A 17029-nucleotide genomic window follows, 5' to 3' on the forward strand; every position below is an offset into this window, starting at 1 on the left:
TTAACTAGTTTAAATTTATTTAAAATCTCATACATTAGTCAATCATTTTATATAAATGTTATATCATATTTTAAATTTTAATATCATGCTTTAATTTCTTTTAAGCAATATTAATTATACATACCCTACCTAGGTAGTTATGGCGTAAGTCAACCTAATATACGGCTAAAGAAAGACGTTACCAGAAATATTAATATTTTTTAGCATTTTCGGTAAAACGCCACTTGAAATATTATTTTTTATACCGAAAATGTTAATTTCACACCTTAATTTTCGATAAAAAAATAATATTTTAGATAACGTCAAATATTAACTTTTTCGATAAAAAAATAATACTTTACGTAATACTTTATCAAAAATATTAAAAAAATATTAACATTTCAAATAATACATTTCGTGCGTATATTAAGCTGCCATATCTTGGGCATTCCTACCCTACTCACAGTAAAATTAACCCAATCTTGAAACAATTGCAGCCATCAATCATGACTAATGACTTTTGGTGGTCCCTTCGCCAAAAGCAGACCCTACTAACTTCAACACGTCTCGTTACAAAGAAGCAATCGTTGCTTTCGAGGCTTTGGACAACGAAAGTTTATAAATATTACTTAAAAATCATTTTAAGATAATCTTTTATAATATACTAATTACATTCTGCCTAAGTAAATATTAATTCCAGTTCCTCACATTTCCCATATTTTCAATGGGCATTATATTACTTTCTATCGCCCATTCTCACAGTCTTCAACCTATATATAAACCCTTGATCTTCCATTGTTGCATGCACTTGAAGTTCCAAAACTTTCTTCAACAAGAAAAGAAAATGGAGAAAAAGAAGCCCTATCTTGCAGTAATTCTCGTACAATGCATTTACGCAGGCATGTTCTTGGTGTCCAAGGCTGCATTCGATGGCGGTATGAACAATTTCATCTTCGTTTTCTACAGGCAAGCTGCTGCTACCGTTTTACTGATCCCTCTCGCCTTGTTATTCGAGTGGTAAGATAAATTTCTTCAGGTGTATAATTTCTTCAATTTTCTTTGACAAAAAAGATATAATTATTATTTTCTTCCCAAACTGAATTAGGAGAACTGCGCCACCTCTATCATTAGGGACTTTCTGCAAGATTTTTATGCTATCATTAATCGGGTAAGTCTACTTGGAGTTATCATCATTTATACATGCATAGGGTTCAAGTTTCGGATTTAGGGTTATGGTTTATGTGTTGTGGAAAATACTTTAGGATAACTTTGAGCTTGGATATCAATGGAGTCGCCCTGGTTTATACATCTGCAACTTTAGCTGCGGCAACAACGAATTGCCTGCCCGTTATCACTTTTTTCATTGCTGTGTTACTAAGGTAAAATATTAGTCTATTTCTTAGACATTTTTGCACCATCTTTTCCTTTTTCTTTCTTTTTGGTTGCCATCAATTATTTTGTGTGTGTATTAACTTCCCCCCCCTTTTTTTGAGTAATATCCGTGAATAACTTAATTGACAAGTTTCAAAATTTGTGTATTTTGGTAAATAATTTAAATCTGTTAACGTAAGATCTAAATTGATTCAGATTAATCTATTAATGAGATTTGAATATGACAGAATGGAGGCATTGAGACTGAAAACGATTGCTGGGCTTGCAAAGCTTGTAGGTATACTAATATGTTTGGCTGGTGCATTGACCCTTGCCTTCTACAAGGGTCCCCATTTCAAACTCTTTTGCCTCCATCACCTGTTCGGTCACCACCATAGCCCGACACTTCCAAGCCCAACATCCTCCGTTGGCGAGGCATGGATAAAGGGCTGTCTCCTCATGTTGCTTTCCAACACTTGTTGGGGCTTATGGCTCGTTCTACAGGTAGCCGACCATTTACCTTTATCAATGTACATGCAATATACGATAAAACTGTACTAATATTCGGTCAGATGATTAAAAACCTATTTGTTTGTGAAACAGGGTCTGGTTTTGAAGAACTACCATTCGAAACTTCTCTTCACAGCTCTTCAATGCCTTTTGAGCACATTCCAATCATTTGCTATTGCTATTGGCTTGGAACGAGACCCTTACCAATGGAGACTGGGGTGGAATCTTAGACTCCTTGCAGTAGCCTATTGTGTAAACATCTGCTTCGACCCTTTCTTTTATATATATATATATAAAAGCCGTCCAACGATATATGGGATGAAACGTTTGGTAGGATTGTGCAGGGGATAGTGGTGACAGGCGTGACATATTACCTACAAGCATGGGTTATTGAGGCGAAGGGGCCAGTGTTCTTGGCCATGTCCACACCATTGAATCTCATATTCACAATCTTCTGTTCTGCAGTTCTCTTATGTCAGTTCATAACTGCAGGAAGGTCAGATTTTCTCTCTCTTTTCTACTTATTAGAATCCATCTAAATTGTGAAGCTGAGTTAATTAATGTTTGTGAAATTTGTGCAGTCTTTTAGGTGGGGTTTTACTCATCGCAGGGCTATATAGTGTGTTGTGGGGGAAAACAAAAGAGCAAAGAATGATGGATGATGAAAATTGTTTACCAGCACATCATGTGGACAAAGGCTGCACAGAGTTGAAAGTGGTGGGCGCCTCATGAATTGCATCACATTGTTATTTAGTTCTGAAATCATGGAAGAGGAAGGCTCGAGGCAACCATTAGCATCTTCTTAATTAAAATCATTTTGGAGAATATATATAGCTTCCGAACTGATACATTAGATTTTGTATTGAATTTGTATGATCTAAAATATCATTTTTTTAGATTATCAAATATAAATATGATTTTCCATATATATTTGATTACAAAAGGAAGTGTTGTCCGAAATTAAACTCGAATCTGGATCGAACCTGAAAGAAACACATGTCACTGTGAATGAGTAGAAAAAATATATAGAAAACACAAACTCAGATGAACGAAAAATGAACTTCCAGAGCAACAAACATAAGTCACATAGAAGCCGTAAACCAAGTGAACAACTTGATTTCTATAACATAAAGAAAAATGTGTTTTTATCACACAAACACTTCACTTTGCTACTTCAGTCTTCCGTTCTTCACTTTCAGCTGCCGCTGCTGATGTTTCTTTCTTTTCCGTCTCAGCCACATCCACGGTTGCTGTTGCCTCTGATGCTGCTTCGGGTTCAACAGACAAAGGCTCTGGCTCCTTGGCCGACTCGATTGGCTCAGTCGGCTTCTTCTCCTCGATTGGTTCTTGATCCACTGGTTCTAGTGGTTCGGTTTTCGTTGGCTCCGATGGCGTGTTGTTATTGGTCTCGGTCTCAGCTGCACTCTTCTTTTCATTCTGCAAAAAGGACATAGGGAAAGCACATTGAAAAATATCCCTTCTTTTGTTCCCCCGTCAATCTCGTGCTTCGAATCTTGATTGATAATACAAAATCAACAGGAAAACATACGTGGAATTATTATTATTATTATTATTATTTTGAATCTTTCCCTTCAATTTCACTTTCTCATCAACCAAACGACCCACATGAACCAGTCATAATTCAGTAAAACAGCCAACATATTGCAAATGAAATTATATTCAAATGAAAGATCCCATCATCCCAGTCAAATGCTTTAAAACGTGTACAACATAGTCATGGAGTCGCAGAAAGTTGTACCTGGTTCAACAAGTTACCAAGAGATTGTGGCTTGCTCGCTTCATCATCGACCTTATTAGCCTCATCAACATCCTTGCTCTTAACATCCTCACCACCAACATCATCTTCCGTCTTTTGATCGCCTTTTTCAGCAGCGACATCCACACCCTCCGCCGTAACGAGATGTATCAGTTTCAAGAAAACTCAAGTATATTCAATGATCAAGATGCATATTCAAGCCACATGTTTACAAGGTATTTATACACTGCTAAGAAGCAGTTACTGTTAACATGAACAAGCCAACAACCACTAACAAACTAACTGATCAGCTAACAACTAACAGTCTACAAACTGTTACTGACTCAGCTAACATTCTCCCTGCATCTTCACCTTCATTCCTTCATCGCAGCACAACACAAACTTTGTCTCGAAACTCCTCAAATGCTTCTTTTGACAGCGGTTTAGTGAGGCCATCCGCCACTTGGTGTGCAGCAGGCACGCAATTAACACAAATATGCCCAGCAGCAACCTTTTCCCTTACAAAATGCACATCCAATTCAACATGCTTGGACTGCGCGTGATAAATTGGGTTGGCACTCATGGCCACTGCACTCGTGTTGTCACACCAAATTACCGACTTACCTTGCTGTTGAACACCAAGATCAGTTAACAAGGTGTTAATCCATGTGACTTCAGCTGCAGCATCAGCAACACTCTTATATTCAGCCTCCATGGTTGACCTTGACACCGATCGTTGCTTCTTAGAACTCCACGCAACAAGGCACTTGCCAATGAATACTCCATAGCCCGATACTGATCTTCGATCATCCAGATTGACACCCCAGTCTGCATCAGCAAAGGCTAAGACCAATGCTTTGTTGTCAGATGGTGAAAATAGTAGCCCATAGTTCACCGTACCTGCCAGGTACCTAAGAATTCTCTTTACAGCAGCAAAATGTGTCACTCGGGGTGCATGCATGAATTGCGCAACTTTTCCTACACTCAACGACAAGTCAGGTCGAGTGTGACAAAGATAAAGCAGTGATCCAACAATGCTTCTGTACTCGCTTGCATTCTCAAGCAGCTCTCCTTCTTCGCGCGACAATTTGCATGCTGAAGTCATGGGTGTGGAACACATAGCCGCAGTTTTCATACCAGCCTTTTCTAGCAACTCTAAGGCAAATTTCTTTTGGCTAAGGACAAGAGACCTACTACTCCTTAATACTTCAATTCCCAGGAAGTAACTTAGTACTCCCAAGTCTTTAAGAGAGAACTTCCCTTGCAGCATGTCAACAACAGCTTTAATGCCATGAGAAGACCCTCCCGTGATTAATATGTCGTCCACATACACTAGCAGATACACACGACTACTGCCACTGTTTTTAAAAAACAAGGATGGATCCGCTCGGGAAACTTGAAAGCCAATTTCCAACAAGGCTTCCTTCAGCTTGGAATGCCAGTTTCGGGGTGCTTGTTTTAATCCGTATAATGCCTTTTGTAACTTGCAAACCAAGGTCGAGCCATCATCAGCTAGCTGCTCGAATCCTGGAGGTTGCTGCATGAAGACATCCTCTTTAAGATCACCATTAAGGAACGCATTATTTATGTCTATATGCCTCAGCTCCCAGTCATTGGAAACTGCCAAGGTAAGGATGACATTAACCATGGAGAACCTGACCACTGGGCTAAAAGTTTCACAAAAGTCGTGACCAGGCACTTGAGTGAAGCCTTTGGCCACTAAACGGGCTTTGTAACGATGAACAGAGCCGTCGGGGTTACGTTTAACCTTAAAGAGCCATTTGCAGCCAACTGTCGTTCTCCCAGGTGGCAGTTTAACTAGAGACCATGTCTCATTTCTTTCCAACGCCTCAATTTCTGCTTGAACAGCACACTTCCATTCTGAAGATTGGAGTGCCTCCTGAATACTTGTGGGAACATCATCATAAAAAAAACTAGAGAAAGCTTTTGGTTTAAAGATTCCACACTTACTCCTTGTCAGCATAGGATGTGCGTTCTGTATTTGTCGTGGTGCAGACTTTTCTGTAACTTCTTGTCTACAACCACTATCATCATGAGTTCCTAAGTCTGTACCAGTGTGTGCCTCATCAACATGCTCTTCTTCACTGTTTAGCTGTACCGAGTGCTGATCAGATTGACTTAACTGTGAGTCACTATGGCCGCTGTTACTTATATGTTGCTCAAGACTGTTTTGTACGTTCTCATCAGGTTCACCATTATCATCATCATGAGTTCCTAAGTCTGTACCAGTGTGTGCCTCATCAACATGCACATTGCTATTATCTTCATGTGGTTGTGATTCACCACTAAATGATCCATGCAGACTTTTATCATTGTCACATTGTATGTTCACCAATTGTTTGACATTGGACACAATGTCGAGTTCCTGAGGGTAGTATGAGCGTTGAGCAATGGAATTCGAGTCATCGAGCCTTTCTTTAAAAGGGAAGTGCCATTCATTGAACACCACGTGCCTGGAGATATAAACTCGCCCATCCCGAGCTAAGCACTGAAAGCCTTTGTGTTGTGGACTAACACCCAAAAACGTGCAGGGCTGAGACCGAAAGTCTAGTTTATGTCTTTGGAATGGTCGAAGATGGGGAAAGCAAAGACATCCAAAGACTTTGAGCAACTTCCAGTCTGGTTGCATGCCATAGAGTTTTTCAAAGGGAGAAATTCCTTGCAGCACTTTTGTTGGGAGCTTGTTCACGAGACCAACCGCTGCGACAATGGCATAAGCCCAGAATGTTACAGGCATCGAGGCTTGGGATAGTAGAACCAATGCCAATTCAACTAGGTGGCGATGTATTCTTTCAACCTTGCCGTTTTGTTCGGACGTATGAGGGCAGGTTAACCTGTGAGTAATACCAGCACTCGCCAGGATGTCAGCAAAAGGTCGAAATTCCCCACCCCAGTCACTTTGGACTGCCTTGATAGTCATTCCAAATTGTGTATGGACCATTTTCTGAAACAGTTGAAAAGCCATAGTTGTTTGTGACTTTGTGCGAAGCAAATAAATCCACGTATAGCGTGTAAAGGCATCAACAAAGGATATGTAATATCTAAATCCATTTGAAGCAACATGAGGAGGCCCCCATAAATCAGTGTGAACAAGCTGAAATGGAAAACTGTATTCTGTATTGGATTGAGCAAACGGTTGTTTGTGACTCTTGCCCACATGACAGGCAGAGCAAACTTTGTTTACATCAAAGGAGAGCTTTACATCAATTAGCTTTGCTACTTTGTTCAACATTTCAAAGGAGGGATGACCCAATCGCCTATGCCATAACTCTTCATCTTGCAAAGGCTTTGACGCTACGTTAATATCTCCTCTTACTGCTGCACTAGTTTTCTGAAAAGAGTACAAGCCATCTATTTCTTCTCCACTCAACAAAATTTGTTTAGTTGCTTCATCACGTACAAAGCATTTCTTGGCATGGAACTCAAGAAAGACACCGTTATCTCTAGCAAGCTTGGAGACCGAGAGGAGATTTTTGGTTATTTGGGGAACATGTAACAGATTATTCAATAATAACACACGAGTAGTAGAAGGAATAACAGCTTTGCCAATCTTATCAATGTCAAGAGTTACTCCATTACCTACCGTAAGCTTACCTGGTCCAAGGAAGTCGGTTTGAGTAACCATGTTGGAGGCATCGGGGGTAACATGGTGAGTGGCCCCTGAGTCCACTACCCATCGATCAGCAGTGGCAGTGACAACATTGGCTTGTGGTTACATGCTGGAAGAGGGTGCACCCAAGCATCCTTTAGAACAACATTCACAGCTTGAGTTAGCTTTCCCAGAGGCATAACGTGCATTCCCTGAATCGTCTTTTGCTGATCCATAACTTTCGGTTGTTACACATGTAAACTCTTCATCATATCTGTGCCAGCATCGATCAACCAAGTGACCAAGCTTGCCACAGAGTTGGCATTGCAACTTGGTTCGCCCACGCCCCCTGCCTTGATTTCTCACATTAGATCCATTAGCAGAGCGATTTGTCCTGGAATCTTGATGATTAGAAGAATTGAAGGGCCCACGACTGATACTGCCCTGAGCTACATTCGCACTGGCAGGAAGTAGCTCAACTTGCTCATCAAATCCTGCCAACTGAGATTCGGCATCCATCAACATAGTGTAGATGTTGTCAAGGGACAACGTTTCTTTCATTGTCGTTATGATGGCCATGAATGGCTGGTATTCGCGTGGCAAGCCTTTCAAGATCGTAACAATGTGTTCGACATGGATCTAATGTGAGAAATCAAGGCAGGGGGCGTGGGCGAACCAAGTTGCAATGCCAACTCTGTGGCAAGCTTGGTCACTTGGTTGATCGATGCTGGCACAGATATGATGAAGAGTTTACATGTGTAACAACCGAAAGTTATGGATCAGCAAAAGACGATTCAGGGAATGCACACCTCTTTGACTCGTGTGAGGTATGTGCGCATACTGTCGCCACCTTTCTTCAACGAGTGGAGTTTATAATGGAGGTTCATTAACGCTGTTGTGGACCTGTTTGCAAAGAACTGTAACACCGTTCGCCAAACTGCTGCAACAGTTTCTGCTCCTACAAATTGAGGAAGAAGCTGGGGATTGATGGTCGATAGAAGCCAATAAGCAACAGCACTGTCCTGAGCAACGAACTCTTCATAACTGTCATTAACACGTTCCTCACCATTCTCATCAACTACAGTTTCTGGGAGGCAGTAACGCTCCAGTTAAGAGTCGTTCAAGGCGATGGCTTCTGATGGTTAAGAGAACCTGCTGCTTCCAGAGCAAGAAATTGGTCTCATCAAGAACGATGTTGACCTTCTTGTTCGAGAAGTTCTTCGCACACCCAAGCTGAAGTTCCATATCACGAATGAGACACAAAGATATTCACGAGCAGCGGAGAGAAAGGAATTCCTCGAACTCACCCAGAACCACCAGCGACTGATACCATAACGAGATGTATCAGTTTCAAGAAAACTCAAGTATATTCAATGATCAAGATGCATATTCAAGCCACATGTTTACAAGGTATTTATACACTGCTAAGAAGCAGTTACTGTCAACATGAACAAGCCAACAACCACTAACAAACTAACTGATCAGCTAACAACTAACAGTCTACAAACTGTTACTGACTCAGCTAACACGCCGCAACGGCTTCTTTCGTCGGCTCGGGAGGCGGTGCCGGGATACTGCGGTCGTCAGCCATTAAAACCTTAGGTTTGGTGGCGCAACCTCCCATATTTCCTCAGCTTTAGTAACCGGAGAGAGGCTATATATTATCTTTAAAGAAGAAAGAAAGAGGAGAAATCTAGGGAAAATTAAGGAAAGCAAGTATGTCAAGGCTGGTTGGCTTCCTATAAATATACTGCAAATTGCACATAAACCGACAACGGAAGCTAATCGACATATTTAACTATGCTCCAAGGAATTTGCAATAATAATGAGAAAAACAGGTGGCTCAAGCTGTAAAGCTTTTGATCACTCTAAGTTGTTGTAGCGTTGATTAAGAGAATATTTTATTTGTGGAAGGTGGACCAAAGGAAGAAGTACTTGAGGAGCATGAGTTGGCTACGGTTTTTTATTTCTTTGTAAACGGCTCCTTGGATTATGCCATTGATGCCTGTAATTGCAAAGGATAAGGGAACATTTGCCATTAATGGAATTAGGTTGTAATAGAATCGGCTGAGACATGTCAACCTTTTCTCCCAAGTTTAAGTTTATATTTCTTAACAAATCGAACATTTTATATTAAAGACTAAAAATAAAATATTTAAAAAATAAATTATATAAAATTAAAAAATTTCAATTAGAATGACCGTCTCTAATAATCTCTCAGTTCATCCAATATATCTCAAATGTTTTTTAACCAAATCTGATTTGATTTTGTTGCATGTTTATATTTAATGCGCGTTACTTATTTTTAAAATGTGAATTATCATGCAAAATAAATAAATACATAAATCTTTTTTTTCAACTATCATTTAACGCAAACAACATAATAGTAGAGTTGGATGATTTTGATGAAGCCGGTTTAATTAATTCACTTTATTCTTGTTGATAAGTGGCGGATGCATGAGATATTTAGGGTAGATATTAAATTCGGTTTTTCATTTTGAAATTTATTTTATTTTATTAATTTTTGTTTTATTAATCCTATTAATCTTGAAATTTTATCTATATCCTCTCTCTCAAAAACACACAAACACATATATATATATATAAAGATTTTATGTTGTTAATAAATATATTTATTCACCGTCAAGAAATATTTTGGATTTGCTATCGTTGATGATAGTAACATTTAAGTTGTGAATCGTAAGTAGTTCACACATTTTAATGTAGATGGAGGGTCATAACTAATAAATTTACCGTAAGTGACTACTTTTTGAATGATAAAAATTATCTTTTGAGAGAAGACATGAGGAATGAGAGCAGAAGTCGGTTGAAAATGATGGTGAGCAATTATCGAGAGACAGATATAAGATAATATATTTAACTCTAATAGATCATATGGACTAATATTTAACTCTTGGGCGAAAATATAATTGTTTAATTAAATAAGAATAATAATAAAACCAAAAACATTTGTACTTTGTTCGGGTATTTGCACGTCAACCGTCGATAAAATGTTTTAGAAAATCAAAAGGAAAAATATAATAATAAAAAGAGTGAATGTTAGATGATAAATCTACTAGTCAATTGGAGTAGTCCATTAATCAGTTGGATCATCTGTTATTCTATTATTAGTTTGGGCTTTAGATATTTATATGTTCTAATGGGCTGATGACACGATTATTGTAATCTGTTTTTGCAATTCAGTTTACCTACTCCGGCCACCGATGCCGCCATTCTCACAAATAGAAAAGAATATCATTTTTGTCATTTAAAACCCCAGAGCTTTGATCGGCGATCCCAGTTTCTTGAGGCAGGTGGTTCGGTCCTGTTTTATCTAATTATGCACATTTTCAGATGCCGAAACATCTTTCTACTCAAGAATTCGTTGATTCCAGCTTTCTTACCTGCAAAGCAATCAGCAACTGCTGCTACAACCCATGTCGGTTTATTTCATTCCACGCCTTTTACCTGTGAAAATCTGAAGAGAAAATGGAATTCTGTGAGTCTTTTTTATTTCCTCCTTGGTTCATTTATTATGTCTTAAATGCCACGGGTGAGCTTGAATTTGAATTTTTTATTTTCAATTGAATAGCAAGTTCATGAATTTTTGTTACTGGAAAGATTGATGGGATCCCTTGACTGTGCTAATATCAAAATTAGATGTATTAAGAATATCTGCTTGGTGGGTTTTTTATAATCTGTGTGAACAATTATTTCTACTTCTTCCCCCCTGAGAACAGCATAGAATCGGGCTTTAGATTTTAGTAATGTATTAAAGTTTCGGTTTAGGTATTAGGATAAATCTGTACTTTACCAAGAAAGCTTGACAATTTACACTGTTTCTACAGGATAAAAGAAGCACTCAACAGCCAACTAAGGTATGCAGCTTTGCAGGCTTTCTATTCGTGTAATCATTTTCACATGTATCTCTTAACTGTCTTGACCCTACTATATGAGATAGGTGTATCTTAAGATTGATGTTATTCTAGGACGGGCATTGTGGCTCGATCTGTTGGCCTTTTATCTTCGTGTTCTAAGAGCAGTGTTCAAATCTCCCTTTCAGTAGAGTAAACGCAAGTCCGAAGTCCCGACAACTGGGCTGTACTCGTCAGATTTCTAGGTTTATTCTTTGCTTAGACTGGGAACTTTTCTGTCATCATTTAGTACAAATAGAAACCTAATGCATCTCAGGAACTGATTTAACATGATCAATTTGAATGTTACCATTGACCACATGATGGACATTATCTGTTAATAGGTTAAGATACTGTTATTTGTTAATTTCTTTCTTCCTAAGTAGCTTTGTATGAACAGTTTGTCTTCCTCTGTAAATTTACTTTCTTGCTTCAGTTGTTGTTTTCAAAAATAGAACTTCTCTGGCATTTCAAATATTAAATGCAGAGTGAAGAAAGATATGCAGTACGTCAAAAGCGTGCCGAAACAAAGAGAGCTTTGAAAGACTTTGTTTTGAGTGGTCGTTTCTCACGTATTTCATGTCAGGTAAACTTTTCTGGACTCTTGTTTAATTTAGAGCCTATACCTTATTGAAGGTGTTCATTTACATCTTCCTCGTGCACTGTTTACATTATGGAAGTTGTAACTAGTAAAGTGAGCTGGAAAATTTCTTGTATTTCAGCATAAGTGCATGCCTTGGAACTGATTTCAGTTTCTTCATTATTTGCATTGCCGTGCCTCAAATATTTTATTCTGTGCTACATTTCTATGAAATATCCAAATAGGCTCCGAGTATAGAAGAAACTTATGATTTTAGTTATGCCATTGAAATAGTGAGTTTGCTGTCTTTCGGAAGTGGCTAATGACAAGTTCGATCTCATTTTGTTAAGCCTAAAATGTCATTTATTTCCCAAGTAAACCTGTGGTCCCAAATGTATGGGACCAATACCATTATCTTGCATATCAATTACATTATATACCGGAGATTGAGCTTATGCATTTCGTTAGTACCTGAAATTACGCAATGAACATACGCCTGCTTTTGGTTTCTATCTAGGATGAAGGTCCAATAAGGAAATTTGATGCAAAAGAAGGCCAGGATTCAGATGTCTCTGTTAAGAAGAATCGGTCGAGGTTTTCTGGACGACATGCTGCAAAATCTAACCGTAGAAAAAGTAAACGTGAGCTGCAACTTCCTTCTTCTATAATTACTTCCCTCTTTTCTCTCTTTAAATGATTTTTAGAAAAAAAACGCAATTGCCTCTTTTATATACTATTTTCACAGCGGGTATATTTTGATGACCTAAATATCTGCATGCTTTCATAAAATAACTTTAGAGTTTCCTTGTGCACGCTAGTATCTACTATCTAGTTTTGTTTGTATGATCTTATGTTTTGTTCATCCATCTATTATTTCAAAACAATAAGTAATTAACTCAGTCTAAGACTATTGACATGATCACTACTCATTCCATTATTTCTTTTGGGTAAAATTTAGTAGGACGAGGGATGGAAAGGGGATTTGAATGTAGGTTCGTGTGTAAACGTAACATCTAATATCATTAGTGAAATGCGAATTAATTTTCCTGCTTTCTAACAGTCACATGACCCTCAGTGAAAAGGCTTTTTCTTGTTCGATAGAATGCAGAGTTTGTCATAATGTAGAAAAACAATTTAATTATCTTTGCTTGTAAAGTCAGAACTTTGCTTTGTTTATATAATCTTCATGTTGTGTATAGTACAAGAGATGTCAACCAATTGTTTGAGACAATAATAGATTAAGACCTAACTAATTACATTTCCAAGTTAAAACCAAATCCACATAACAGATAGGTGCTAGCGTTTTACAAGTGCTTGCCCTCATGTTATTAACAAACGAGATGTCCTTTTACTTGCACAGGAAGGTTTAGAAGACAGAGTTTCTCGGAGGACTTTGATAATCCCGAGACAATTTTTGAAGCTGCATTTGGGAACAAGTGGTATACTTGGTCTTTTAGGGCTGATTTTACTTTCCGAAATTCGGAGTTTGGATTTGAGTGGAGAGAAAAATGGGACAGGACTAATCAAAGAACAGAAGAGCAGGAGATTCCTAGTGAAAGTGAGTCTGAGGATGAGTCATATGCTGTAGGATCATGTTCTGATAGAGTGATCCTTGGGCTACCTCTAACTTGCCGCTTAAAGCTAGAAGATGTTAAAAAGGCGTGAGTAGAGTGTTTTCATTAACTTTAGTTGTCAGAGGCCTGTGTTTTAAAATATTTGACGAATTTCAGTTTCTCTTTTTTTCTACCTTCTCTTCAATCATGTATTCTAAAATTATTAAAATCATCTTGCAGCTTCCGCTTATCAGCTTTAAAGTGGCATCCTGATAAACATCAAGGCCCTTCGCAGGTTAGTTATAATCCTTTTTGAGAACAATGCTTATGCCGTTGATTTAGTCGTACCGATCTACTGCGGCATCGATCTGTCTTGTGATTTCATTTCCTATTCTTGTTCAAAAAGTGGCATGATATCAACATATTTATGCAGGCAATGGCTGAAGAGAAATTTAAAACATGTGCTGCTGCATACAAATCATTATGTCATGCTTTAGCCTGAGATTACTGGTGTTCCTTAAAATTTAAGCTCCAAGTGGAATATAGCTACAACAATTATGGATTATTTTATTTTATTTTATTGTAATCTTCATAAGCAATTCTCCTCCCACCCAGGTTGGCTCTGATGCAAGCTAAAACAAAATATAACTGAAATTAGAGGAGAGGTGAAGATCGTAGAAGATTAAGATTAGGGTTCTCTACCCCCAATTCTACAAAATGAGACACATCGTTAACACCAAAATTAAGGGAGAGGAAAATTCGACTCGAACGAGTTATTAATTCGAATAACTCGATATTTTTTAGTATTTAGAAGATTAATTTTTAAGTTTGAGTCGAGTTTTTTGACTCCGTATGATATATGTATATGATTTATGAAAAAATATATAAAAAAATATTTATGTATTGTGTATAGTTATAAAAGACCATTTAAATTGAAAGCAAATAGTATTGTAATATTATGAATATTTATAATTAAATTTAATAGAAACTCAAACAATTTGATTTAAGAAGCTTTTAAGTTCGAGTTATAAAATATAACTCGTTAATTAGAATACAGTCGTCCTTAACCAAAATGACAATGCAGATGACTAACACAAAACGACATTGTATAAAATGAGTTTATTCCTGATAACAGATTCCCCTAAACACTTCAATCCAAATTATGTAGGTTTTCAAAATTTCCTAGACATGCCCATCAGTACTTTAAAATTCCATAAACATTGAACTATATTGTATGGTAATTACTATTCAACCCAAAATATAATCAGCAACTATTAATTTCACAATAAAATTTGCAATCATAGTTTTAAAGAATAAATGAGATATTCACCGCTTGTTAGCTTAACATGTCAAATCATCATTTGACAATAGATAAGGGATGATGCACATTTTATAGCACAATTAAAAGTTTAATCCGTGTCTTGTAACTTTTAAAATTTTGATAACTAAAAAAATATTTAAAAGAAAAGAAAAAGTTCATTTGAAAGACACACAGACGTCTTATTCCACCCTCACTTAGCCTCTCACACAGTTTATTCAAAAACAAATGATGACGAAAATGTACATTTACAGCTATCATTTAACCCACTTGATGTATCAAAACTCAATTTAGCTCTCCGCACACTATTTTACAGACACTAGCACTATGGACCATGACCCACTTTAACAAAATTTAAGCATCCGAAAAGGAAATTCCACTACTTCTCTCACAATCAGCCAATAATTGCCATGGAAGAAGGATCATTACCTATGATTGGAAAACCATCTCCTCCTCCTTCAGTGTTTCTGTTGTCATCCCGAGTTTGATCACCATTCTCACTTTCACCATCCTCCGTTGCTGATTCTTGACGCGGTCGTTCTTCTTGGGCACCCATCATGTGCATCAAGACTTCCTCAGGCTTTAACTCGTAAGCGCCATCAACCCTTTTAATCTTTTCTTTGTGTAAAGCATCTAGTTGGTTGAAGTAAGAACATGTCTTGGAATCCTCAGGCCGTTTCTTATTGCTTGCTTTCACCCTTTTGAAGTATTTGTTCATATTCTCCCATTTCTCTTTACACCTCTTAGCGCTTCGATCGTAGCCTAGCTTTTTCATTGCTGTTGATATTTCCTCCCATAGAGGAGGGCCTTTGGGGCTGTTGTCTTGATATTGCAAATCAAGATTAGTCCTCAATCTTATCAAAGCCTCCACTTCATCTTTGGGCCAACGAGAATTACTTAGATGCGTATAACTCTCGCTACCATAGCTATTTTCTTGCCGGTCAACAGCTTTCTCAACCGGGAATGTGGTCTCAGACAATTGCACCGAGGTCGATTGATCCGAAAACTTCTGTAGGAACGCTAGCACAGCTGCATCTTTAGCTGCTGCAATCGATCTCTCTTGCACCAATAGCTCACGCTCCCTCTTAATCCGAGCCAATTCTTGTACCTTCCACGCTTCCTCTCTCGCCATCCTATCCTGTTCACACTTCTCTATCGCCTCAATAAACTTATTCTGCAAATTCTCTTGTTTCTCCCTCATCTCCCTCATCAACCTCTCGAAAAGGTCTGTCTGTTTCCTCTTTTTCTTTCTAGTCCCATCCGATTCATCCAACTCCTTACTGGACGAAGAAGTCATCGAGGTAGAGGTCTCATTGAAATTCGAAGCTGGATTTCGGGCTGAAAACGGAATAGCTTCATGGATAACATTCAATGGCTCAACTGAGGCGTTGAAATTTCCACTGGCAGGTGGAATAAAAGAAGGTAATGCTTCTAATTGCTCGAAAAACCTATAATTCTTCCCATTTGCTTTCCCGGACCGACATTCTTTGGTTCTCCTATAGTACTTGTAGATATTCTCAAACTTCTCTTTACATTTCTTGTCACTTCTAATAAATCCCAGCTCAGCCATTTTCCTGAGAAAAAAAATCCCCATTGTTGCACCTCAAACTTAATTACTTTAACTTGGCAAAATTAATGTAACAAACGGGATTTAACTAACTAGAAATATCAAAGATAGTTAACATTATTGAACTTAACAGTGAAATTAAAACAAAATAGTATTAGAAAAAACAATATTTTAATACCTTTTTTTACTGCATTCACATAATAAGTTAATTTAAAAACAGTATAATTAAACTAGAAAGAATTCAATATCCCAACATAAGTAAAACCCAAATGTTTCCCACATTCTCTGTGTAGAACCCTACATTTCCCAGTTAATTTTCTCGAGAAAAAAAAACAAAGAAAGCAAACCTGGAAACTTCTTCCCAGAGAGGAGCCTTGACACCGGAGTCTCTAAAAGCAACGTCCATTTCAGACCTTATATTCAACAAAGCTAAAGTCTCTTGCCTCGGCCAACGGTTCCCTGAAGAAAAATTCCGTTCACTCTCTTCATTTTTCACCTTAGCTTCCTCTTCATTATCTGAGCTGACGTTGCCGACGACTGTATTGTTTTCTGGGGAACTTGAATTTTCCATCATCACTAAGAAAAGATCACTCCAATAAATTTGTTTACAGCTCCCAAAAGCCAAAAATGTGATTTTAATTGGGTTTTTTTCTTGAAGGAGTGGAAAAAGGTAAATATTTCTAGATTTAAGGGATGGGGTTTTCTTTCTTTTTTCTTTTTTAAGGTAAAGTTTTCATTTTTTGCCTTGATAATTCAACCATTTAATTGGGCTAAGTAGGTAAGAAACTATAGGTGAATTAGAGTTTTTTCTATAAAAAAAATAAAGATAAGATGGGGAGAGTTGTGTGGGCCAAAAATCAAGCTGGTATTT

At 37.7% G+C, this 17029-nt stretch overlaps 4 protein-coding genes across 4 annotated transcripts; 2 read left to right on the forward strand and 2 right to left on the reverse strand.

Moving 5' to 3' along the window:
* Positions 1-765: 765 nt before the first annotated feature.
* LOC120147697 (WAT1-related protein At5g64700-like) lies at positions 766-2607 on the forward strand. The gene is made up of 7 exons (XM_039161007.1): positions 766-996; positions 1085-1147; positions 1242-1358; positions 1599-1854; positions 1954-2112; positions 2205-2356; positions 2442-2607. The coding sequence occupies exons 1-7, from the start codon at positions 782-784 to the stop codon at positions 2590-2592; spliced, it is 1113 nt and encodes a 370-aa protein (XP_039016938.1). The 5' UTR covers positions 766-781; the 3' UTR covers positions 2593-2607.
* A 392-nt stretch (positions 2608-2999) lies between these two features.
* On the reverse strand, positions 3000-8956 carry LOC120147751 (uncharacterized protein AH6.3-like). Its single transcript, XM_039161061.1, has 3 exons — positions 8760-8956; positions 3620-3774; positions 3000-3297 (listed from the first exon to the last, which is right to left on the reverse strand). Exons 1-3 carry the CDS (start codon positions 8848-8850, stop codon positions 3022-3024), a joined length of 522 nt encoding a protein of 173 aa, XP_039016992.1. The 5' UTR covers positions 8851-8956; the 3' UTR covers positions 3000-3021.
* A 1496-nt stretch (positions 8957-10452) lies between these two features.
* LOC120147750 lies at positions 10453-13846 on the forward strand. The gene is made up of 7 exons (XM_039161060.1): positions 10453-10725; positions 11075-11104; positions 11628-11726; positions 12238-12361; positions 13081-13381; positions 13514-13568; positions 13707-13846. The coding sequence occupies exons 1-7, from the start codon at positions 10567-10569 to the stop codon at positions 13773-13775; spliced, it is 837 nt and encodes a 278-aa protein (XP_039016991.1). The 5' UTR covers positions 10453-10566; the 3' UTR covers positions 13776-13846.
* A 1006-nt stretch (positions 13847-14852) lies between these two features.
* LOC120147748 (trihelix transcription factor GT-2-like) lies at positions 14853-16797 on the reverse strand. Its single transcript, XM_039161058.1, has 2 exons — positions 16506-16797; positions 14853-16165 (listed from the first exon to the last, which is right to left on the reverse strand). Exons 1-2 carry the CDS (start codon positions 16730-16732, stop codon positions 14986-14988), a joined length of 1407 nt encoding a protein of 468 aa, XP_039016989.1. The 5' UTR covers positions 16733-16797; the 3' UTR covers positions 14853-14985.
* Between the last annotated feature and the right edge of the window lie 232 nt (positions 16798-17029).

The sequence above is a fragment of the Hibiscus syriacus genome, unplaced genomic scaffold (genome assembly GCF_006381635.1).
Source record: "Hibiscus syriacus cultivar Baekdansim isolate YM2019G1 unplaced genomic scaffold, ASM638163v2 tig00110940_pilon, whole genome shotgun sequence".
Classification (NCBI taxonomy): Eukaryota; Viridiplantae; Streptophyta; class Magnoliopsida; order Malvales; family Malvaceae; genus Hibiscus; species Hibiscus syriacus.